Source organism: Stenella coeruleoalba, assembly GCF_951394435.1.
Source record: "Stenella coeruleoalba genome assembly, chromosome: 5".
NCBI lineage: Eukaryota > Metazoa > Chordata > Mammalia > Artiodactyla > Delphinidae > Stenella > Stenella coeruleoalba.
Genome location: NC_137150.1, coordinates 77953771 through 77981125, shown reverse-complemented (window position 1 = coordinate 77981125; position 27355 = coordinate 77953771). Strand labels below are relative to the sequence as shown.

Sequence of the window (27355 nt, the reverse complement as noted above, 5' to 3'; positions counted from 1 at the left end):
ACACAGACTGAGAACGGATGCAGCATAGAATAATACTCCATTCCATCTACTACAGTACCTGGTACATCTGGTACATGAGAAGTGTACAATATATTGTGGTTCTAAGAATTCTTAATTTGGTTCTTACTGATACCCTTTTTAAAAATGATATATGGCTTGAGGATATGAAATTTACTACAGCCATAGGTCTGCATTTCCCCTGTTTTCTAGTTTACATAGGAAACAATCTTAAACATGTGTAATCACACACATACCTACATTGCACACACAACTTTCAGTTACTCCCTATAAAAATACAAAACCAAAATACTTGCCTATGTATTATGTCCCTTGGAGAGCATGTAAAATTTTCTAAGATATTTTAATACTTGTATTATATAAATATATAGATAAACTTGTATGTAGATAAAGTACCTAGTTGATAATGTTTTAATAACTGACTGATAAGTCAACTTGCTACATATTTTCAATTTAACATAATTTAGTCTATCCATTTTAGAAAGTGATATCACTGTGCAATTTTGAAATTACTGGAAAGAAAATGAGTTTATTCAAGTAAAATTCTACCAGTATTCATATTACATTTTATAGATATATATTTCTAAAAGAGAATTCTTATTCAGGTGATCATTGTTTTATGATGCTTAAAAAACAATTATGTGAAATATATTCAATATAATCAATATTTAGAAGAGTTTAGGGTTTGTTTTATAAAAGTTATTTCATTTTTATATCAGTGCAAAATGACACTAATATATTATCTTTATCTATTAGCTTTCCTATCTTTGAAAATCCATATCCCATGGACATTCATGAATCACCAGTTACGTGCACAGCATACTTTGCTGATTGCCCACCAGATTTGATTCTAGTGCTCTACTCTATAGGAGTCAAGCATAAAAAACAAGGATACAGTAATAAGGTAAAAGCAACAATTAGAAATTTTCTTGTATTCATATCCATATCATATGATCATACTTTTTTCTGTTATTTTCTGACTTTCCGTAGAAGAAAACTTGAACTAAATTCTTTTCAAGTCATAAGCTGGCACCTATAAAAGACATAATTTCTGAAATTCAAATTTCCTAAATGCTACATAGCTTTAAGTCTACGAGAATATAAATTTCTTATATAAAAAGTATACAATTATCTACTAAGATATACTTACCTATCATATATATTTATATACTAAATATATGTTTAAACTAACATATGCTTGAATCATAAGATGTTACTTTTGATTATTTTAGGTGAAGGATTACGTTTTAAGAAATTCAGGAGTCAACTCTCTCTAGTTATTTCTTATCAATCAATGGTTAATAAGACATAATTGTCAAAGACTTTCATTAAATAACTTTCTAGAATTCCATTTTGTTATATTTAACTACAGGATTCAAATACTTACAATTATAATAGACCCCCCTATTATGATTTCTGTTATTTGAACAGGACTGTTGAGATGGACAACTCCAGGGGGCACAATTTACATAGTATTTTGTGTTAAATGGCACCACCATAGTTTGGAGGTACATAGATTACATGGAAGATGTAGCAACACCACATTTGTATGATTAAAGATACTTCTTTGCATTTTTAATATGAATGGTAATATCTGTTAAAATCTATATTTTTAAAGGATATGAAATTTTGCATTTGGAATTGTTTGTTCAATGAAGGAGTTAAAAAATAGGTACACATTTCATTCTTCATTACTTAACAGCTATTTATTTTTAAGTGAAACTTTTACTGTTATTTTAAAATATTTTTATTTTAAATTTCTAAGTTATTTAAATTTAAAAAATAAAACTTATAAATTCTTCCCACATAATCTGTTTAGGAGTGGCCAATCAGTGGAGGAGCTTGGAACCTTGGCACACAGACATATCCAGAAATTATTATTACTGGGTAAGTGGGATGTGATTTATGAGTTTATCAATTTATCATCAAAAAGATTTCATTGAATTTTCACACTTTCCCATAATTGTGCTGTAGGAATGCTGACAGTTTAAATTAAAATATAAGACACAGCTTCTATCCAAAGATTATAACCTTTATAGAAGATAAAATCAAATCATTGAAAACATAGACATATAACAAAAATAAGTAAGTATAGATTATAAGACCAGAAGAAAGTCAGAGATAGAAAAATCATGAGAGATTAGTCAAAGAAGAATTTCTGTAGAAATCATAGATTATTAGCCTTAGACAGGCCCTTACCAATATCTCTTGATTCCATCTAAATCCAGGAATCAGTGCTCTGTATCTCCATCAAGTGGCTATTTAAAGTATACTTCAAAACTTATAGCACCGGAAATGTTGTTACTTCCTATAGCAACCCATTTCATGCTCTAATATTAGGAATGAAAATGGAAACATAGCAACAGATAAAGATAAGACTTAAAAGATCATAAGGAGTTCTGCTTATGAGGTATGGAATAGATGTACTTTTCCCTATTCTTCCCACTAAGTACAATTAAAACCCCTGGATATTATTATAATATGACTGGAAAAGATGGAGAGAAGTCAGACTGGATAGGTCCCCAAAGACTCAAGGAATGACATGGAAGTGAGTTTCCTGGCTTTTCTTTTTGCCTCATATATCCCAGAATTGGAGCTGAAGAAGCTGGCAACCTGGAGCTCCAGGCACAAACCTAAAAAGCCCAACGAAAGCTAGCTCTCTCTAGCCAAAAGGTGAGGAAAGGAGAAGCCTATAAAGACAGTAAACTTTTAGAAAATAATCTTTCTATTATAGCTAACCAACACAGAAAAAAACTATGACTCCACCCCTACCCACTTCATCAAAGGTTGAGTGGAGAGCGTGGACTTTCACCCTCATCAGGCCATAATAAGGTGCCTCAACTTGCCCATGAAGGGGGTGTCAGTTTCTGACACTGAGCTAAGGCTGAGTAGGGTGCTGGGACTTTTAACCCTGCTGAATGGTAGTGAAACTCTTTACCTGTGGTGACAGAGATAATGTGGGGAGAGAATTCCCAGCACTGCCCAGCAGTAATGAGGAGCCATATACCCTCCCCTTTTTTGTCAATGGAAGTCCAGTGAGGAAGGAGGAAAGAACAGAGCTTAAAAAGTTCATAAGGAAATAATGGTTGAAAACTTCCCAAATTTGGCAAAAGACATGAACCTAGAGATTGCAGAAGGTGAGCGAACCACAAGAAATTCACAATAAGACACATCATAGTCAAACTTTTGAATACTAAAAACCAAGGAAAAAAATATGAAAACAGCAAAAGAGAAATCACACCTCACCGACAGGGCAAAACCAATTTGAATGATGGCATATTTCCATTAGAAACCATGGAGGCCAGAGGAAACCTGAATCTTTTTCAAGTGCTGAAAGAAAAGAACTGGCAACCTAGAATAATATACCCAGCAAAAATATTTTCCAGGAATTAATTAGAAATTAATACATTCTAAAATGAGGGAAACTAAGAGTATGTCAACATCAGACTACTCTGAAAGAATGGCTAAAGGAAATTCTGTAAACAGAAAGCAAATGATAAAAGAAGGAACCTTGGAATATGAGGAAGGAAGGAAGAACACAGTAAGCAAAAATATGGGTTAATACAATAGGCTTTCTTTCTCTTGAGTTGCTAAAATTATATTTGATGGTTGAAGAAAATATTATGGTTACATTGTTTGATGTGGTTCTACATATGTATAGAGGAAATATTTAAGGTAATTATAAATGGGTGAGGGTAAACTGGTATAAAGAAAGGTAAGGTTTTTATACTTCCCTTGAAATGGTAGTATGATAACACCAGTAGACTGTGACAAGTTAAATGAATATTACAATGCAGTACCTAAAGCAACGCTGTAAAAAGATCTGGGCTAAGAGATACACTGAAAAACATTATTGACACATAAAAATGGATGTACTAAAATAACTAACCTACAGGAAAGCAGGGGGAAAAAAACAGTGACAATAAAAGAGGGAAAAATAGAAAAGAAAAAAAAAAGACGGACTTAATTAATCATGGAAGTGTTAAGGCTTAAATGTAAATGGTCTAAATACATCAATTCAAATGCATTGATTAGCGGAGTGGATTAAAAAACATAAACCAACGCTATGCTATTAACAATACACTCACTTCAAATACCACAGTATAATCAGGTTTAGAGAAGAAGGACAGAAAAATACTTTATAAAAGAATCAATGGAGGGCTTCCCTGGTGGCGCAATGGTTGAGAGTCCGCCTGCCGATGCAGGGGACACGGGTTCATGCCCCGTTCTGGGAGGATCCCACATGCCACGGAGCGGCTGGGCACGTGAGCGATGGCCGCTGAGCCCGCGCGTCTGGAGCCTGTGCTCTGCAATGGGAGAGGCCACGACAGTGAGAGGCCCGCGTACCGCAAAAAAAAAAAAAAGAATCAATGGAGAGTGACATCAGCAAGATGTCAAAATAAGTAGCCCCAGACCTCGTTCTCCCACAGACACACTGATGCAACAATATATGGTCCAAAAACCTTTATGAAAACTCTAGAAACCAATTAGGAAATCATAGTACCCCAGGGAAGCTCAAAGCCAAGAGTAGCCACACTGAAATGGGTAAAAACAGCCATTTTATTTCAACTATATCAGCTTCTTCCCCAAATTGGCACAGCTCTTGTTCAGGAGGAATCTTCTCTCATGAGAGGGAAGTAGTGGAGTAGACTGTACATCCAATGTTCCTGCTTTTCAGGGGACTTCCAAAGAGACTAGTTTTTATCTCCCCTGAGTCAGAGTACTGATGGAACCTGGATGCCTGGGGGCTGCAGAGAACAAAAGAGAGCTCAGTGGCTTATTGAAGTGCTAAGAAACTTGCAGAACTAAGACAGATAATAGAAGGAGCAAGAGATGCAAGCTCCTGAAAAAGAAACCAGCAAACCTCTCTAATTGGGAAATCACACATACAGTCCCAGAGAAGATGCATCCCCATTGAAGGTTTGAGAGACCCCAAGGATCTTGAGCTTGGAGAAGGTCTTCCCCTGTATAAAGCCGTCCATAACAGGTGGCTGTTTTCCAAATGCTAAATTCACAGTAAAAAATAACAAGGTGCAGGAAGAAACAGACAAACACAACCCAATCAAAGGAACAAGATAATTATCTAGAAACTGACCCTAAACAATTTGGTATCTGTGAATTACCTGACAAGCAGTTGAAAATAACTGTCTTAAAGAAGCTCAATGCATGAAAAGAGAACACAGGTAGACAACTAAATGAAATCAGGAAAATGATGTATGAATGAAATGAAAATATCAACAAAGAGGTAGAAACTTTTAAAAAGAACCAGAAAGAAACTCTTAAAGAGAAGAATACAATAACTGAATTGAAAATTTTACTAGAAGGGATTAACAGCAGATTTAATCAGAAGAAAGAACCAGCAAACTTGAAGATAGGTAATAAGAAATCACTGAGTCAGAGGAACAAAAGGAAAAAGAATGAAGAAAAGTGGTGAATGCCTAAAGGACTTATGGGAAACCATCAAACATACCAGTATAGCATTATGGAAGTCCCAGAGGACTAGAGAGAGAATGGGACAGAGAACCAATTTGAAGAAATCTTGGCTAAAAACTTCTCAAATCTGAGGAGGTAAATGGACTTCCATATTCATTGGATATGTATCAGAATATTCTAATGAGGATGAACCCAAAGAGGTCCACACTGAGACACATTATAATTGAATTGTCAAAGACAAAGAAACAATCTTAAAAGCAGCAACAGAAAAGCTACTCATTATCTGTATGAAAAATGTCATGAGATTATCATTGCATTTCTCAGCAGAAATGTTACAGGCTAGAAGGGAGAAGGATGATATATTTAAAGGGCATAAAGAAAAAAGAAAAGCCAGCCATGGGACACTATATCTGGAAAACTGTACTTCAAAAAAAAAAGGAGAAATAAAGACCTTCCAAGATAAACAAAAATTGAAACCAGGGCTTCCCTGGTGGCGCAGTGGTTGAGAGTCCGCCTGCCAATGCAGGGGACACGGGTTCGTGCCCCGGTCCAGGAATATCCCACGTGCCACGGAGCGGCTGGGCCCGTGAGCCATGGCCGCTGAGCCTGCGTGTCCGGAGCCTGTGCTCCGCAATGGGAGAGGCCATGACAGTGATAGGCCGTGTACTGCAAAAACAAAAAACAAAAAAAACAAACTGAAACCATTTATTACCACTATACCTGCCTCACAAGAATTGATAAAGGGAGTCCTTTGAGTTGAAATGGATGAACACTAGACAACAAAATGAAAGCATATGAAAATATAAAGCTCTCTGGTAAAAGTAAATACACAGACAAAAACAGTATCCTGTAACACTGTAGTGGTGGTGCATGAATCACTTTAAATTCAGGTATAGAATTTAAAAGATAAAAGCATTTTTAAAAACTATAACTATAGGAGGGAAAGCTTCGGAGCCGCAGAGGAGAGCACAGCAACAGGGGTGCGGAGGGCAAAGCGGAGAGATTCCCGCACAGAGGATCAGTGCCGACCAGCACTCACTCACCAGGCCGAGAGGCTTGTCTGCTCACCTGCAGGGGCGGGCGGGGCTGGGAGCTGAGGCTTGGGCTTCAGTTGGAGCGCAGGGAGAGGGCTGGGGTTGGCAGAGTGAACACAGCCAGAAGGGGTTAGTGCACCACGGCTAGCCGGGAGGGAGTCCGGGGAAAAGTCTGGACCTGCCGAAGAGGCAAGAGACTTTTTCTTCCCTCTTTGTTTCCTGGTGCTCGAGGAGAGGGGATAAAGAGCGCTGCTTAAAGGAGCTCCAGAGACGGGCGTGAGCCGCAGCTAACAGCGCGGACCCCAGAGACGGGCATGAGACGCTAAGGCTGCTGCTGCCGCCACCAAGAAGCCTGTGTGCTCGCACAGGTTACTATCCACACCTCCCTTCCAGGGAGCCTGTGCAGCCCGCCACTGCCAGGGTCCCGGGATCCAGGGACAATTTCCCCGGGAGAATGCACAGCGCGCCTCAGGCTGGTGCAACGTCCCACCGGCCTCTGCCACCGCAGGCTCGCCCCGCATCCGCACCCCTCCCGTGCACCGTCCTGAGTGAGCCAGAGTCCCCGAAGCAGCTGCTCCTTTAACCCCGTCCTGTCTGAGCGAAGAACAGACACCCTCCGGCAACCTACACGCAGAGGCAGGGCCAAATCCAAAGCTGAGCCATGGGAACTGTGCAAGCAAAGAAGAGAAAGGGAAATCTCTCCCAGCAGCCTCAGATGCAGCAGATTAAAGCTCCACAATCAACTTGATATACCCTGCATCTGTGGAATACATGAATAGACAACGAATCATCCCAAATTGAGGAGGTGGAGTTTGAGAGCAAGATTGACTCTTTTTTCCTCCTTTTCCTCTTTTTGTGAGTGTGTATGTTTCTGTGTGAGATTTTGTCTGTATAGCTTAGCTGTCACCATTTATCCTACGGTTCTATCCGTTTTTTTTGTTTCTTCTTGTTTTTTTTTCTTAAAAAAAATTGTTTTTCTTAATTTTTATTTTAATAACTTCAGTTTATTTTATCTTACTTTATTTTATCCTCTTTCCTCTTTCTTTTCTTCCTTCCTTCCTTCCCTCCTTCCTTCCTTCCTTCCCTCCTTCCTTCCTTCCCTCCCTCCCTCCCTCCTTTCTCTTCCTTCCTTCCTTCCTTCCTTCCTTTCTTTCTTTCTTTCTTTCTTTCTTTCTTTCTTTCTTTCTTTCTTTCTTTCTTTCCTTCCTTCTTTCTCTCTTTCTACTTTTTCACGCTTTTATTCTGAGCCATGTGGATGAAAGGCTCTTGGTGCTGCAGCCAGGAGTCAGTGCTGTGCCTTTGAGGTGGGAGAGCCAACTTCAAGACACTGGTCCACAAGAGACCTCCTAGCTCCACATAATATCAAATGGTGAAAATCTCCCAGAGATCTCCATCTCAACACCAGCACCCAGCTTCACTCAATGACCAGCAAGCTACAGTGCTGGACACCCTATGCCAAACAACTAGCAAGACAGGAACACAACCCCACCCATTAGCAGAGAGGCTGCCTAAAATCATAATAAGTCCACAGACACCCCAAAACACACCACCAGACGTGGATCTGCCCACCAGAAAGACAAGATCCAGCCTCATCCACCAGAACACAGGCAATAGTCTCCTCCACCAGGAAGCCTACACAACCCACTGAAACAACTTTAGGCACTGGGGAAAGACACCAAAAACAACGGGAATTACGAACCTGCAGCCTGCAAAAAGGAGACCCCAAATACAGTAAGATAAGCAAAATGAGAAGACAGAAAAACACAGCAGATGAAGGAGCAGACTAAAAACCCACCAGACCTAACAAATGAAGAGGAAATAGGCAGTCTACCTGAAAAAGAATTCAGAATAATGATAGTAAAGAGGACCCAAAATCTTGGATATAGAATAGAGAAAATGCAAGAAACATTTAATGAGGACCTAGAAGAACTAAAGATGAAACAAGCAATGATGAACAACACAATAAATGAAATTAAAAATACTCTAGATGGGATCAATAGCAGAATACCTGAGGCAGAAGAACGGATAAGTGACCTGGAAGATAAAATAGTGGAAATAACTACTGCAGAGCAGAATAAAGAAAAAAGAATGAAAAGAACTGAGGACAGTCTCAGAGACCTCTGGGACAACATTAAATGCACCAACATTTGAATTATAGGGGTTCCAGAAGAAGAGAAAAAGAAAGGGACTGAGAAAATATTTGAAGAGATTATAGTTGAAAACTTCCCTAATATGGGAAAAGAAATAGTTAATCAAGTCCAGGAAGCACAGAGAGTCCCATACAGGATAAATCCAAGGAGAAACATGCCAAGACACATATTAATCAAACTGTCAAAAATTAAATACAAAGAAAACATATTAAAAGCAGCAAGGGAAAAACAACAAATAACACACAACAGAATCCCCATAAGGTTAAGAGCTGATCTTTCAGCAGAAACTCTGCAAGCCAGAAGGGACTGGCAGGACATATTTAAAGTGATGAAGGAGAAAAACCTACAACCAAGATTACTCTACCCAGCAAGGATCCCATTCAGATTTGATGGAGAAATTAAAACCTTTACAGACAAGCAAAAGCCGATAGAGTTCAGCCCCACCAAACCAGCTTTACAACAAATGCTAAAGGACCTTCACTAGGCAAGAAACACAAGAGAAGGAAAAGACCTACAATAATAAACCCAAAACAGTTAAGAAAATGGGAATAGGAACATACATATCGATAATTACCTTAAATGTAAATGGATTAAATGCTCTCACCAAAAGACACAGACTGGGGCTTCCCTGGTATCTCAGTAGTTGAGAGTCCCCCTGCCTATGCAGGGAACACGGGTTCGTTGCCTGGTCCGGGAAAATCCCACGTGGCGTGGAGCGGCTGGGCTCGTGAGCCATGGCCGCTGAACCTGCGCATCCGGAGCCTGTGCTCCGCTACTGCAAAAAAAAAAAAAAGACACAGACGGGCTGAATGGATACAAAAACAAGACCCATTTATATGCTGTCTACAAGAGACCCACTTCAGACCTAGAGACACATACAGACTCAAAGTGAGGGGATGGAAAAAGATATTCCATGCAAATGGAAACCAAAAGAAAGCTGGAGTAGCAATTCTCATATCAGACAAAATAGACTTTAAAATAAAAACTATTAGAAGAGACAAAGAAGGACACTACATAATGATCAATCCAAGAAGAAGATATAACAATTGTAAATATTTATGCACCCAATATAGGAGCACCTCAATACATAAGGCAAATACTAACAGCCATAAAAGGAGAAATCGACAGTAACACATTCATAGTAGGGGACTTTAACACCCCACTTTCACCAATGGACAGATCATCCAAAATGAAAATAAATAAGGAAACACAAGCTTTAAATGATACATTAAACAAGATGGACTTAATGGATATTTAGAGGACATTTGATCCAAAAACAACAGAATACACATTTTTCTCAAGTGCTCATGGAACATTCTCCAGGATAGATCATATCTTGCGTCACAAATGAAGCCTTGGTAAATTTAAGAAAATTGAAATTGTATCAAGTATTTTTTCTGACCACAATGCTATGAGACTAGATATCAAGTACAGGAAAAGATCTGTAAAAAATACAAACACATGGAGGCTAAACAACACACTACTTAATAACGAAGTGATCACTGATGAAATCAAAGAGGAAATCAAAAAATACCTAGAAACAAATGACACTGGAGACACGATGACTCAAAACCTATGGGATGCAGCAAAAGCAGTTCTAAGAGGGTAGTTTATAGCTATACAGTCCTACCTTAAGAAACAGGAAACATCTCAAATAAACAACCTAACCTTGCACCTAAAGCAATTAGAGAAAGAAGAACAAACAAAACCCAAAATTAGCAGAAGGAAGGAAATCATAAAGATCAGATCAGAAATAAATGAAAAAGAAATGAAGGAAACGATAGCAAAGGTCAATAAAACTAAAAGCTGGTTCTTTGAGAAGATAAACAAAATTGATAAACCGTTAGCCAGACTCATCAAGAAAAAAAGGGGGAAGACTCAAATCAATAGAATTAAAAAGGAGAAGGAACAACTGACACTGCAGAAATACAAAGGATCATGAGAGATCACAACAAGCAACTCTTTGCCAGTAAAATGGACAACCTGGAAGAAATGGACACATTCTTAGAAATGCACATCCTGCCAAGACTGAATCAGGAAGAAATAGAAAATATGAACAGGCCAATCACAAACACGGAAATTGAAACTGTGATTAAAAATCTTCCAACAAACAAAAGCCCAGGACCAGATGGCTTCACAGGCGAATTCTATCAAACATTTAAAGAAGAGCTAACACCTATCCTTCTCAAACTCCTCCAAAATGTAGCAGAGGGAGGAACACTCCCACACTCATTCTACGAGGCCACCATCACTCTGATACCAAAACCAGACAAGGATGTCACAAAGAAAGAAAACTACAGGCCAATATCACTGATGAACATAGATGCAAAAATCCTCAACAAAATGCTAGCAAACAGAATCCAAAAGCACATTAAAAGGATCATACACCATGATCAAGTGGGGTTTATTTCAGGAATGCAAAGATTCTTCAGTATATGCAAATCAATCAACGTGATGCACCATATTAACAAATTGAAGGAGAAAAAAACATATGATCATCTCAATAGATGCAGAGAAAGCTTTTGACAAAAAAAAAAACACCTATTTATGATAAAAACCCTGCAGAAAGTAGGCATAGAGTGATTTTTCCTCAACATAATAAAGCCATATATGAGTAACCCACAGCCAACATCGTCTTCAATGGTGAAAAACTGAAACCATTTCCACTAAGATCAGGAACAAGACAAGGGTGTCCACTCTCAACACTCTTATTCAACGTAGTTTTGGAAGTTTTAGCCACAGCAATCAGAGAAGAAAAGGAAATAAAAGGAATCCAAATCAGAAAAGAAGTAAAGCTGTCACTGTTTGCAGATGACATGATACTATACATAGAGACTCCTAAAGATGCTATTAGAAAGCTACTAGAGCTAATCAATGAATTTGGTAAAGTAACAGGATACAAAATTAATGCACAGAAATCTCTGGCATTCCTATACATAAATGATGAAAAATCTGAAAGTGAAATGAAGAAAACACTCCCATTTACCACTGCAACAAAAAGAATAAAATATCTAGGAATAAACCTACCTAAGGAGACAAAAGACCTGTATGCAGAAAATTATAAGACACTGATGAAAGAAATTAAAGATGATACAAATAGATGGAGAGAGATACCATGTTCTTGGATTGGAAGAATCAACATTGTGAAAATGACTCTACTACCCAAAGCAATCTACAGATTCAATGCAATCCCTATCAAACTACCACTGGCATTTTTCACAGAACTAGAACAAAAAATTTCACAATTTGTATGGAAACACAAAAGACCCCGAATAGCCAAAGCAATCTTGAGAACGAAAAACGGAGCTGGAGGAATCAGGCTCCGTGACTTAAGATTATACTACAAAGCTACAGTAATCAAGACAGTATGGTACTGGCACAAAAACAGAAAGATAGATCAATGGAACAGGATAGAAAGCCCAGAGATAAAACCACACACGTATGGTCACCTTATCGTTAATAACGGAGGCAGGAATGTACAGTGGAGAAAGTACAGTCTCTACAATAAGTAGTGCTGGAAAAACTGGACAGGTACATGTAGAGGTATGAGATTAGGTCACTTCCTAACACCATACACAAAAATAAGCTCAAAATGGATTAACAACCTAAATGTTAGGCCAGAAACTATCAAACTCTTAGAAGAAAACATAGGCAGAACACTCTATGACATAAATCACAACAAGATCCTTTTTGACCCACCTCCCAGAGAAATAGAAATAAAAAGAAAAATAAACAAACGGGACCTAATGAAACTTCAAAGCTTTTGCACAGCAAAGGAAACCATAAACAAGACCAAAAGACAACCCTCAGAATGGGAGAAAATATTTGCAAATGAAGCAACTGACAAAGGATTAATCTCCAAAATTTACAAGCAGCTCATGCAGCTCAATAACAAAAGAACGAACAACCCAATCCAAAAATGGGCCGAAGACCTAAATAGACATTCCTCCAAAGAAGATATACAGACTGCCAAGAAACAGATGAAAGAATGCTCAACATCATTAATCGTTAGAGAAATGCAAATCAAAACTACGATGAGATATCATCTCATACCAGTCAGAATGGCCATCATCAAAACATCTAGAAACAATAAATGCTGGAGAGGGTGTGGAGAAAAGGGAACACTCTTGCAGTGCTGGTGGGAATGTGAATTGGTACAGCCACTATGGAGAATAGTATGGAGGTTCCTTAAAAAACTAAAAATAGAACTACCATATGACCCAGCAATCCCACTCCTGGGCATATACCTTGAGAAAACCATAATTCAAAAAGAGTCATGTACCAAAATGTTCATTGCAGCTCTATTTACAATAGCCAGGAGATGGAAACAACCTAAGTGTCCATCATCGGATGAACGGATAAAGAGGATGTAGCACATATATACAATGGAATATTACTCAGCCATAAAAAGAAACGAAATTGAGCTGTTTGTAATGAGGTGGATGGACCCAGAGTCTGTCATACAGAGTGAAGTAATTCAGAAAGAGAAAGACAAATACCGTATGCTAACACATATATATGGAATTTAAGAAAAAAAAATGTCATGAAGAACCTAGGGGTAAGACAGGAATAAAGACACAGACCTACTAGAGAATGGACTTAAGGATATGGGGAGGGGGAGGGGTAAGCTGTGACAAAGCGAGAGAGTGGAATGGACATATATGCACTACCAAACGTAAAATAGATAGCCAGTGGGAAGCAGCGGCATAGCATAGGGAGATCAGTTCAGTGCTTTGTGACTGCCTGGAGGGTGGGCGGGAGGGAGACACAAGAGGGAAGAGATATGGGAATATATGTATATGTATAACTGATCACTTTGTTATAAAGCAGAAACTAGCACACCATTGTAAAGCAATTATAGTCCAATAAAGATGTAAAAAAAAAAAACAAAAAGAAACTATAACTATAAAGGTGTGTTAATGGTTACAAAATATAAAGAGATGTATTGATAATTTACAGCATCATTAACATTAAAGTGAGGGGAGAGAGAAAGGAGTAGTGTTTTTTTCAGTTATAACGTGCTGTATTACTTAACGTAGATCACATCTTCCGTTGTTAATCCTCAAATATGCATTCATGGCATCGTCTTCAAAGGCTTCTGTCCATTCCCAACACAAAATATTAATCCACCCTCCACTGAAACCTTTGGTTTATTTTCAAACAGATCTGTGATGTAAACAACTTCATGCTCTGGATCTTATGGGGAATGGAGGCTCAGCTCACCTGAGGACAGGTGGTCATGCCTTGCCCCCGGGGATTCCTGTGGGTCAAGTGGGCCCTGAGAGGAGAGGGGGCTAAAGGCCCTGAGGACTAAGGGTATTTTGGGGTAGATTTCTAAGGGTGACCCCTCACACAACCCTAAACGTTAAATACACCATGTGATTTCCACTAACCCAGCAGCATCTACCCTAGGCAACAACAAGGCCACACCTATTCCAGGAGGAGCTCAGCCACTAGGAAACAGGCCCTGGAAAAACTACTCAGTGGTCTCAGGTGTGCTATGCGTGATATCTCTAGCTCAGTGCTACTGAATACGGGCCTGAGGGAATAATATCTGCACCAATAAGAAAACTTGTTAAAGGTGCCATTTCATGAGCCCCACAGGAGAATCATAACTTACAGTGGGGCCCTGATTCCCTCCAAATTTGTATGCACTTTAAAGAATCAGAAGAAATGTTTGCTATGTGGTTGCCATGCAGTTTCCCACTAGTATTACATGATGAGTATTTAGAAATTACATCACATGTGCCCTCCCCACAGAGTCTGTCTATTGATCTGGGTGGGAGCATCCATGTTGTTTTAACTCCAGGTGATTCTAAGTTTAGACCAGGTTTAAGCCCAAGGGCTGCTGGGTACATTGGTGAGAGTTGCTTCCAGTTTTTAGTCCCTTTGCCTTTGGGAAGACATCAGTGTCTGCTCTACATGGTATTGGAATGGGCAGGTCAGTGTAGCCCACTTAAGGAGTAGGGTTTTTGTATGCAATTGAAGTTAAATTGTCACTTTAAAATAGATCAGTATAACTACAAGATGTTTTACATAATACACAAGGTAACTGCAAAGAAATTGAACAAAAGAAAGTGAGAAACAAATCAAAACATGTCACTATAAAAAATCAATGAAACAAAAGGAGGGCAGCAAGAAAGGAAACAAGGGGCAAAATAAATACAATATAAGCATAAAACAACTTTTAAATGGCAGTGGTAAGTCCTATACTATCATTTCTTTAAAGATAAATGAATTAAACTCCCAAATCAAAAGACACAGAGTAGAAGAATGGAAAAAGAAACAAGATCCAACTGTATGCTGTCTACAGGAGACTCACTTTAGATATAAGGGTGTACATAGCCTGAAATGAAAGGATGGGTAAAGATACTGCATGCAAATGCTAACAAAAAAAGGCATCGGGGTGAGCATGCTTTTATCAGACAAAATAGACTTTATGCCAAAAACTGTCAAAAAGACACAGGAGGATAATATATGATGATAAAATAGTCAATTCACCAGAAAGAAATAAAAATTATAAATGTATATTCACCTAACAACATATTGCCCAAATATATAAAGCAAACACTGACAGAATTGAAGGGAGAAATAGGAAATAGTGCAAAAATAGTAGTTTTCAATACCCCACTTTCAATAATGGATAGAGAGCACCCAGACAGAAGTTCAATAAGGAACAGAAGACTTGAAAAACAGTATAGAACAATTGGACCTCATAGCCATGTACAGCACACTCTACCCAACAACAGCAGAATATACATTCTCCTCAAGTACACGTGAAACAATCTCCAGGATAGATCACATGTTAGGCCATAAAACAAGTCTTAATATTTTTAAGAAGATTGAAATCATAACAAGTATTTTTTTTATAACCACAATGAAATGAAATTAGAAATGAATAGCAAAAGGAAGACTGGAAAATCCACAAAATATGTGGAAATTAGGCAATACCCTCTTGAACAACCAATGGGTTAAAGAAATCACAAGGAAGTTGGAAAATGTCTTGAGAGAAATGATAAAGAAGACAACATATCAAACTTATGGGATGCAACAAAAGCACAACTAAGAGGTTTACAAGTAAACCTCTAAGAAGTTTATAGTAGTAAATGCCAACATTAAAAAAAGATCTAAAATCAACAATTTAACTGTACACCTCAAGGGATTAGAAAAAACTAAACCCAAATTTAGCAGAAGGAAGGAAATAACAAAGATTAGAACAGAAATAAAAACAAAATAGAGGGTAGAAAAACAATAGAAAATATTAAAAACTGAGATTTTTAAAGATCAACAAAATTGACAAACTCTTAGCTAGACTAAGAAAAAAAGAAAAGACTCAACAAATATCAGAAATGAAAAAGGAGACATTACAACTGATGCCACAGAAATAAAAAAGGTTCATAAGAGACTACTCTGAAGTATTATATGCCAACAAAATGGATAACTTAAAAGAAATGGATAAATTTCTGGAAACATACAACCGACCAAGACTGAATAATGAAGAAATTTAAAAATCTGACAGACTTATAATCAGTAAGAACATTGAATCAGTAATAAAAAAATCTCCCAACAAAGAAAAGCCCAGAAGTAGAGGGCTTAACTGGAGAATTCTACCTAACATTTAAAGAATTAACAGTAGTTCTTTTTAAACTCCTCAAAAAATTGAAAAGGGAACACTTCCAAACTCATTGTATGAGACCAGCATTACATGATGTCAAAATCAGACAAAGATACTACCAGAAAAGAAAACTACAGAGCAATATCCCCAGTGACTATTATTGCAAAAATCCTTAACAAAATACGAGCAAAACAAATTCAACTACACATTAAAATGATCATAAACAAGTGGGATATATCCTCAGGATGCAAGGATGGTTCAACATGAAAAGCAATCAGTGTGATATACCACACCAACAAAATGAAGGACAAAAACCACATGAACATCTCAGATGAAGCAGAAAAAGCATTTGACAAAATTCAACACTCTTTAATGATAAAAACATTCAACAGTCTAGTAATAGAAGGAAATTACCACAACATAATAAAGGTCATGTGTGAAAAGCACATAGCTAACATCATACTCAATGGTGAATAACTACAAGTTTTCCCTCTAAGATCAGAAACAAAGGAAGGATACCCACTCACACAACTTGATTCAACATAAAGCTGGAGTCCTTACACTTCCTGATTTCAAAAAAAGATACAAAGCTAATCAAAAATATTACAAAGTAATCAGAACAGTATGGTACTCACATAAAGACAGAGATATTGACCACTGAAACAGAATAAAGAACTTATAAATAAACCATCACCTATATGGTCAAATCTTTGATAAAGATACCAAGGCTATACAAAGGGGATAGGATAGCCTCTTCAACAAATGATGTTGGTAAAACATTATTTGCACATGTGAAAGAATGAAATTGGACCTTTACCATATACCATACACAAAATCAACTGAAAACAAAAACCCCTAAATCTAAGACCTGAAACTAAAGAACACCCAAAAGAAAATGGGAAATATTTCATGACACTGGATTTGGCAATTATTTCTTAGTTGTGACACCAAAAACACAGGCAACAAAAGCAAAAATAGACAAATGGGACTACATCAACTTAAAACCTTCTGTGAAAAAAAGGGAACAATCAACAGAGTGAAAAGACATCCTACAGAGTCAGAGAAGTTATTTTCAAACCGTATATCTGATAAGGGGTTAATATCCAAACTATATAAAGAACTCCTGTAACTCAACAAGAAAAACATACAATTCAATTAAAATGGGCAAAGGACTCGAATTAGGTATTTCTCCAGAGATACACAATTGGCTTATAAGCGTATGAAAAGATGTTCAACATCACTACTCATCAGGGAAATGCAAGTCAAATCCACAATGAGATATCACTTTACAACTGTTAAGATAGCACTATGCAGCACCAACACGAAAATAAGTGTTGGTGAAGATGTGGAGAAATTGAAACCTTTGTTCACTGTTGGTTGAAATGTAAACTGAGGTAGCTGCTATGGAAAACGATATGGAGTTTCCTCAAAAAATTAAAATTAGAATTACCATATAATCCAGCAATCCCATTTCTAAGCACGTATTCAAAAGAATTGAAAACAGGATGTCAAAGGTGTTCCATGTTTATTGCACATGTTTATTGCAGCATTTATTCACAGTATCCAAGAGGTGGAAGCAACATAAATGTCCATCAAAAAATGAATGGGTTTCTTAAATGCATTGTATACAATGGAATACTATTTAGTTTAGCCTTAGAAAAGAAGGAAATCTTTCTATTACATGGATGAACCAGAAAGAAATTATGCTAAGTGAAATAAGCCAGTCTCAAAAAGACAAATACTGCATGATTCCACTTATATCAGGTACTTAGAATAGACAAATTCATAAAGACAGAAGACAGAAAGGATGGTGGTTCTCAGGAGAGAGGGTAAAAGGGAGTTGTTGTTCAATGGATGTGGAGTTCAATTTTTCTAGATGAAAAAATTCTAGAGATTTGCTGCACAACAATGTGCATATCGTTAATACTATTGTATTATACACTTTAAAATGGTTAACATAGTAAACTTTATGTTATGTGCTTTTTACCACAATAAAAAAAATCAATATGTAACTAAAAGTTACCATAACTGAAAATAAGAACTAAATAAATTGGCTTAACAGCATGTAGTGACAGCTGAAAAAAGGATTCGTAATCTGGAAGATAGTGAGTAGAAAATATCTAGATGGAATCACAGAGAAAAAAGAAAACCATAAGAGATATACGATACTTGGTGAAGAAGTTTGAACATATATATAACTGGAGACACAAACAAAAGAGAGAGAGAATAAAGCAGAATAAATTATTGAATGATAATGGCTCAGATTTTTTCCATTGCGAACACAAATTCAAAATGTGCTAAAAACTAAAAGCAGAGTAAATAAAAGGAAAACCATCTACACAGATTGTAGTAAAACTGATGAAAACAAAGGGTAATGAAAAAATTCTCGAAAGCGGCCAAGGTGGACACTTTACAATAAAACAAACAGTAATAAGATTGAGAGTTGATATTTTAACAGAAATGGTGAAAAGAGAAGATATTGGTATAAAATCTCTATACTACTGGGAAAAATGCTAATATAGAATTTCATACTTAGCAAAAATATTCTTCAACTATAAAGGCAAATTTTTTTTCAAACAAATGTTGAGAGAATTAAAGTGAATACTTTAAATAGAAGGAAAACAATACCAGATAGAATAATAGAAATGCAGAAATTAAATAATAACAACAGAAAAAGGTAAATGCAAGAATAAATCTAAATAAATAGCAATAATATTATGTTTTGGTATAAGTATTAAAATGTCAATAATTTTTAATAATGTGATGTAGAATGAAAATATATCATAATGCTAGCACAAAAGGTGGGAGAAAGGAAAATAGAGATAAAATATTTAACATTCTTGCTTTGTCTGGGTAGGTGTCAAATTAACAACTGAAGGATCAACAATTTAAGGGTCAGTTTTGTAATATCTGTGTTAGCCACTAAAATAATAGTGCAAGAATATAATACTCAAAAACTAATAAAATAGAGTAATATTTTAAAATGTGATTAATCCTTAAATGGACAGAAAAGAGAGAGAAAGAAGACAGAATTGGTTAGACAAATAGAATATAATTGTGAGGTTGGCAGATTTAAATTCCAGTGTATCAGTAATTACACTAAATATAATTTGACTGTATTCTGCAGTCATAAGCAAAGACTGTCAGTCTAAATAAAAAAAATTCTAAATCACTTATGAGACACATTAAGTATATGTATGCTAAAAATTTGAAAGTAAATACATGAAAAATTGTAACATGAACAATTTAAAATTTTGGTACATCTCTACTTATATCTACTTATACCAGTAGTTTTCCATTGCTGCATAACAAATCACCACAAACTTAACAGCTGAAAACTCATTTATTAACTCACAGCTCTATAGGTCAGACATCTGGCACTGTATGATTGAGATATTTGCTCAGTGTACCATAAGACTGAAATCAAGGGGTCAACAAGGCTGAGTTGTCATCTGGAGGTTCTGAGGGAAAATCTGCTTCCAAACTCATTGTTTTTATTAGAAAAATTTAGTTCCTTGTGGTTGTGGGACTGAGCTCCCAATTTCCTTGCTAGGTGTCATGGGGGGAGAGCATGTTAGCTACCTAAGTCTGCCTGCATTTCTTGCCACGTGGCCCCTTCTTACTTCAAGCCAGTAACAATGCATCTAGTACTTCTCATGCTTCAAATTTCAAAATTCTTTCATCTTTGACCTCTAGATCTATATTTATAGGTTTCATGTGATAGGTTCACCCAAATAGTATCCTTTTCTTAAAGTCAACATAATATAACTGTCATGGGAGTGATATATTCTCTATTATATCCACAGTCCCAGAGAATATACAGGATTATCCAGAAGGCAGGAATCCTGGGGAATATTTTAGAATTCTGCCTACCACAGTAAACTTTAAAGCAAGAAGCATTATCAAATGTAAAAGAGACTATTTTAAAATAATAAAAGGATGAATCCATAAGAATTTTGAGTTCAGGGCCCCAAAATACACAAAGAGATAGACAATTCTGCAATAAGTGGAAGAAAATATAACAAACCTCTCTCTGCAACTGATTTTAAAATTAAAGGAAAAATCCATAACAATAAAGAAAGTTTTGAACAGCATGATTAATAAGTCTGACTTAACTGACATATTTAAAACATTACACTCTACAGTTCAAGAATGTACATTCTTTTCAAGTGCACATGAGACACAGGCCAAAATTGACCATATGCAGGACCATAATAAAAGTGCCAATAAATGTCACAGGATTGTAATCATATATAACATGTTCTCTGACCACAGGGGAATTAAACTAGGAACGAATGACAAAAATATATAAAGAACATTCACAAGTTTTCAAAATTAAGCAGTCTATTCCCAACTAGCTTACTGGTTAATAAGCAAATCACAATGTAAAATTTTAATATATCACAAACAGAAAGATAGTGAAACTAAAATATAACATGTGGATAAATCTAAATTTATGTTTAGAGGTAAGCTTATACCCATGTTATATGTTTATATAAGTTAACATAAATTTATACCCATGCATGTTAATAAGAAGACTAAAAATTTAATGATCTAATTATCTATCTTAAGAAGTTAAAAAGGATAAAAAATTATTCCCCCAAAAGTAAAAAGGAAAATAATACTGTTAAGAACAAAAATTAGGACTTCCGGGAAGATGGCAGAAGAGTAAGACGCGGAGATCACCTTCCTCTCGACAGATACACCAGAAATACATCTACGCGTGGAACAACTCCTACAGAACACCTACTGAACGCTGGCAGAAGACCTCAGACCTCCCAAAAGGCAAGGAACCCCCCACGTACCTGGTTAGGGCAAAAGAAAAAACTAAACAGAGACAAAAGGATAGGGACGGGTCCTGCACCAGCGGGAGAGAGCTGTGAAGGAGGAAAAGTGTCCACACACTAGGAAGCCCCTTCGCGGGTGGAGATTCGGGAGGCGGAGTGGGGGAGCTTGGGAGCCGCGGAGGAGAGCACAGCAACAGGGGTGCGGAGGGCAAAGCGGACAGACTCCAGCGCAGAGGATCGGGCCGACCGGCACTCACCAGCCGAGAGGCTTGTCTGCTCGCCCGCCGGGGCGGGCGGGACTGGGAGCTGAGGCTCCGGCTTTTGTCGGAGCGCCGGGAGAGGACTGAGGTTGGCGGCGTGAACACAGCCTGCAGGGCGTTGGTGCGCCGCGGCTGGCCGGGAGAGAGTCCGGGGAGGGGTCTGGACCTGCCGAAGAGGCAAGAGATTTTTACGTCCCTCTTTGTTTCCTGGTGCACGAGGAGAGGGGATTAAGAACGCTGCTTGAGAGAGCTCCAGGGACGGGCGCGAGCCGCGGCTAAGAGTGCGGAGCCCAGAGACGGACATGGGACGCTAAGGCCGCTGCTGTCGCCGCCAGGAGGCCTGTGTGCGAACACAGGTCACTAGCCACGCGCCCTTCCGGGGAGCCTGTGCAGCCCGCCACTGCCAGGGTCCCGGGATCCAGGGACGGCTCCCCGGGAGAGCGCACGGCGCGCCTCAGGCTGCAACGTCACGCCGGCCTCTGCCGCTGCAGGCCCGCCCCGCACTCCGTGACCCTCCCTACCCCCCGGCCTGGGTGAGCCAGAGCCTCCGAATCAGCGGCTCCTTTAACCTCGTCCTGTCTGAGCAAAGAACAGACGCCCTCCGGCGATCTACACTCACAGGCGGGGCCAAATCCAAAGCTGAGCCCCTGGGAACTGTCAGAACAAAGAAGAGAAAGGGAAATCTCTCCCAGCAGCCTCAGAAGCAGCGGATTAAAGCTCCACAATCAACTTGATATACCCTGCATCTGTGGAATACCTGAATACACAACGAATCATCCCAAATTAAGGAGCCCTGTGGATGAAAGGCTCTTGGTGCTGCAGCCAGGACTCAGTGCTGTGCCTCTGAGGTGGGAGAGCCAACTTCAGGACACTGGTCCACAAGAGGCCCCCCAGCTGCACATAATATCAAACAGCAAAAATCTCCGAGAGATCTCCATCTCAACGCCAGCACCCAGCTTCACTCAACGACCAGCAAGCTACAGTGCTGGACATCCTATGCCAAACAGCTAGCAAGACAGGAACACAACCCCACCCATTAGCAGAGAGGCTGCCCAAAATCATAGTAAGTCTACAGACACCCCAAAACACACCACCAGACGTGGACCTGCCCACCAGAATGACAAGATCCAGCCTCATACACCAGAACACAGGCACTAGTACCCTCCACCAGGAAGCCTACACATCCCACTGAACCAACCTTAGCCACTGGGGACAGACACAAAAAACAACAGGAACTACGAACCTTCAGCCTGCAAAAAAGGAGACCCCAAACACAGTAAGATAAGCAAAATGAAAAGACAGAAAAACACACCACAGATGAAGGAGCAAGATAAAAACCCATCAGACCTAACAAATGAAGAGGAAATAGGCAGTCTACCTGAAAAAGAATTCAGAATAATGATAGTAAGGTTGATCCGAAATCTTGGAGATAGAATGGACAATAGAATGGACAAATTGCAAGAATCAGTTAACAAGGACCTAGAAGAACTAAAGATGAAGCAAGCAACGATGAACAACACAATAAATGAAATTAAAAGTACTCTAGATGGGATCAATAGCAGAATAACTGAGGCAGAAGAACGGATAAGTGACCTGGAAGATAAAATAGTGGAAATAACTACTGCAGAGCAGAATAAAGAAAAAAGAATGAAAAGAACTGAGGACAGTCTCAGAGACCTCTGGGACAACATTAAACGCACCAACATTCGAATTATAGGGGTTCCAGAAGAAGAAGAGAAAAAGAAAGGGACTGAGAAAATATTTGAAGAGATTATAGTTGAAAACTTCCCTAATATGGGAAAAGAAATCGTTAATCAAGTCCAGGAAGCACAGAGAGTCCCATACAGGATAAATCCAAGGAGAAATACGCCAAGACACATATTAATCAAACTGTCAAAAATTAAATACAAAGAAAGCATATTAAAAGCAGCAAGGGAAAAACAACAAATAACACACAAGGGAATCCCCATAAGGTTAACAGCTGATCTTTCAGCAGAAACTCTGCAAGCCAGAAGGGAGTGGCAGGACATATTGAAAGTGTTGAAGGAGAAAAACCTGCAACCAAGATTACTCTACCCAGCAAGGATCTCATTCAGATTTGATGGAGAAATTAAAACCTTTACAGACAAGCAAAAGCTGAGAGAGTTCAGCACCACCAAACCAGCTCTACAACAACTGCTAAAGGAAATTCTCTAGGCAAGAAACACAAAGAAGGAAAGGACCTACAATAACAAACCCAAAACAATTAAGAAAATGGGAATAGGAACACACATATCGATAATTACCTTAAATGTAAATGGACTAAATGCTCCCACCAAAAGACACAGATTGGCTGAATGGATACAAAAACAAGACCCATATATTTGCTGTCTACAAGAGACCCACTTCAGACCTAGAGACACATACAGACTGAAAGTAAGGGGATGGAAAAAGGTATTTCATGCAAATGGAAACCAAAAGAAAGCTGGAGTAGCAATTCTCATATCAGACAAAATAGACTTTAACACAAAGACTATTAGAAGAGACAAAGAAGGACACTACATAATGATCAAGGGATCGATCCAAGAGGAAGATATAACAATTGTAAATATTTATGCACCCAACATAGGTGCACCTCAATACATAAGGCAAATACTGACAACCATAAAAGGGGAAATCGACAGTAACACATTCATAGTAGGGGACTTTAACACCCCACTTTCACCAATGGACAGATCATCCAAAATGAAAATAAATAAGGAAACACAAGCTTTAAATGATACATTAAACGAGATGGAGTTAATTGATATTTATAGGACATTCCATCCAAAAACAACAGAATACACATTTTTCTCAAGTGCTCACGGAACATTCTCCAGGATAGATCATATCTTGGGTCACAAATCAAGCCTTGGTAAATTTAAGAAAATTGAAATTGTATCAAGTATCTTTTCTGACCACAACGCCATGAGACTAGATATCAATTACAGGAAAAGATCTGTAAAAAATACAAACACATGGAGGCTAAACAATACACTACTTAATAATGAAGTGATCACTGAAGAAATCAAAGAGGAAATCAAAAAATACCTAGAAACAAATGACAATGGAGACACAACGACCCAAAACCTGTGGGATGCAGCAAAAGCAGTTCTAAGGGGGAAGTTTATAGCAATACAAGCCCACCTTAAGAAGCAGGAAACATCTCGAATAAACAACCTAACCTTGCACCTCAAGCAATTAGAGAAAGAAGAACAAAAAAACCCCAAAGCTAGCAGAAGGAAAGAAATCATAAAAATCAGATCAGAAATAAATGAAAAAGAAATGAAGGAAACAATAGCAAAGATCAATAAAACTAAAAGCTGGTTCTTTGAGAAGATAAACAAAATAGATAAACCACTAGCCAGACTCATTAAGAAAAAAAGGGAGAAGACTGAAATCAATAGAATTAGAAATGAAAAAGGAGAGGTAACAACTGACACTGCAGAAATAAAAGAGATCATGAGAGATTACTACAAGCAACTCTATGCCAATAAAATGGACAATCTGGAAGAAATGGACAAATTCTTAGAAATGCACAACCTGCCAAGACTGAATCAGGAAGAAATAGAAAATATGAACAGACCAATCACAAGCACTGAAATTGAAACTGTGATTAAAAATCTTCCAACAAAGAAAAGCCCAGGACCAGATGGCTTCACAGGCGAATTCTATCAAACATTTAGAGAAGAACTAACACCTATCCTTCTCAAACTCTTCCAAAATATAGCAGAGGGAGGAACACTCCCAAACTCCTTCTACGAGGCCACCATCACCTTGATACCAAAACCAGACAAGGATGTCACAAAGAAAGAAAACTACAGGCCAATATCACTGATGAACATAGATGCAAAAATCCTCAACAAAATACTAGCAAATAGAATCCAACAGCACATTAAAAGGATCATACACCATGATCAAGTGGGGTTTATTCCAGGAATGCAAGGATTCTTCAATATACGCAAATCTATCAATGTGATAAACCATATTAACAAACTGAAGGAGAAAAACCATATGATCATCTCAATAGATGCAGAGAAAGCTTTTGACAAAATTCAACACCCATTTATGATAAAAACCCTGCAGAAAGTAGGCATAGAGGGAACTTTCCTCAACATAATAAAGGCCATATATGACAAGCCCACAGCAAACATCATCCTCAATGGTGAAAAACTGAAAGCATTTCCACTAAGATCAGGAACAAGACAAGGTTGCCCACTCTCACCACTCTTATTCAACATAGTTTTGGAAGTTTTAGCCACAGCAATCAGAGAAGAAAAGGAAATAAAAGGAATCCAAATCGGAAAAGAAGAAGTAAAGCTGTCACTGTTTGCAGATGACATGATCCTATACATAGAGAACCCTAAAGATGCTACCAGAAAACTACTAGAGCTAATCAATGAATTTGGTAAAGTGGCAGGATACAAAATTAATGCACAGAAATCTCTGGCATTCCTATATACTAATGATGAAAAATCTGAAAGTGAAATCAAGAAAACACTCCCATTTACCATTGCAACAAAAAGAATAAAATATCTAGGAATAAACCTACCTAAGGAGACAAAAGATCTGTATGCAGAAAATTATAAGACACTGATGAAAGAAATTAAAGATGATACAAATAGATGGAGAGATATACCATGTTCTTGGATTGGAAGAATCAACATTGTGAAAATGACTCTACTACCGAAAGCAATCTATAGATTCAATGCAATCCCTATCAAACTACCACTGGCATTTTTCACAGAACTAGAACAAAAAATTTTGCAATTTGTATGGAAACACAAAAGACCCCGAATAGCCAAAGCAATCTTGAGAACGAAAGAAGGAACTGGAGGAATCAGGCTCCCAGACTTCAGATTATACTACAAAGCTACAGTTATCAAAACGGTATGGTACTGGCACAAAAACAGAAAGATAGATCAATGGAACAGGATAGAAAGCCCAGAGATAAACCCACGCACATATGGTCACCTTATCTTTGACAAAGGAGGCAGAAATGTACCGTGGAGAAAGGACAGCCTATTCAATAAGTGGTGCTGGGAAAACTGGACAGCTACATGTAAAAGTATGAAGTTAGATCACTCCCGAACACCATACACCAAAATAAGCTCAAAATGGATTAAAGACCTAAATGTAAGGCCAGAAACTATCAAACTCTTAGAGGAAAACATAGGCAGAACACTCTATGACATAAATCACAGCAAGATTCTTTCTGACCCACCTCCTAGAGTAATGGAAATAAAAACAAGAGTAAACAAATGGGACCTAATGAAACTTAAAAGCTTTTGCGCAGCAAAGGAAACCATAAAGAAGACCAAAAGACAACCCTCAGAATGGGAGAAAATATTTGCAAATGAAGCAAGTGACAAAGGATTGATCTCCAAAATTTATAAGCAGCTCATGCAGCTTAATAACAAAAAAACAAACAACCCAATCCAAAAATGGGCAGAAGACCTAAATAGACATTTCTCCATAGAAGATATACAGAGTGCCAACAAACACATGAAAGAATGCTCAACATCACTAATCATGAGAGAAATGCAAATCAAAACTACAATGAGATATCATCTCACACCAGTCAGAATGGCTATCATCAAAAAATCTAGAAACAATAAATGCTGGAGAGGGTGTGGAGAAAAGGGAACCCTCTTACACTGTTGGTGGGAATGTAAATTGATACAGCCACTGTGGAGAACAGTATGGAGGTTCCTTAAAAAGCTACAAATAGAACTACCATATGACCCAGCAATCCCACTACTGGGCATATACCCTGAGAAAACCATAATTCAAAAAGAGTCATGTACCAAAATGTTCATTGCAGCTCTATTTACAATAGCCCTGAGATGGAAACAACCTAAGTGTCCATCATCGGATGAATGGATAAAGAAGATGTGGCACATATATACAATGGAATATTACTCAGCCATAAAAAGAGACGAAATTGAGCTATTTGTAATGAGCTGGATAGACCTAGAGTCTGTCATACAGAGTGAAGTAAGTCAGAAAGAGAGAGACAAATACCGTATGCTAACACATA

General features: G+C 37.9%; 1 protein-coding gene across 2 annotated transcripts in view; it reads left to right on the top strand.

Moving 5' to 3' along the window:
* The window catches only part of STXBP5L (syntaxin binding protein 5L), a 369562-nt gene that overhangs the window by 195352 nt on the left and 146855 nt on the right, over positions 1 to 27355 (top strand). For both annotated transcript variants that reach the window (XM_079922719.1, XM_079922720.1), the window contains 2 exons: positions 775 to 922; positions 1838 to 1905. In XM_079922719.1, coding sequence (XP_079778845.1) covers positions 775 to 922; positions 1838 to 1905 — 216 coding nt within the window. The remainder of the gene's footprint in view (positions 1 to 774; positions 923 to 1837; positions 1906 to 27355) is intronic.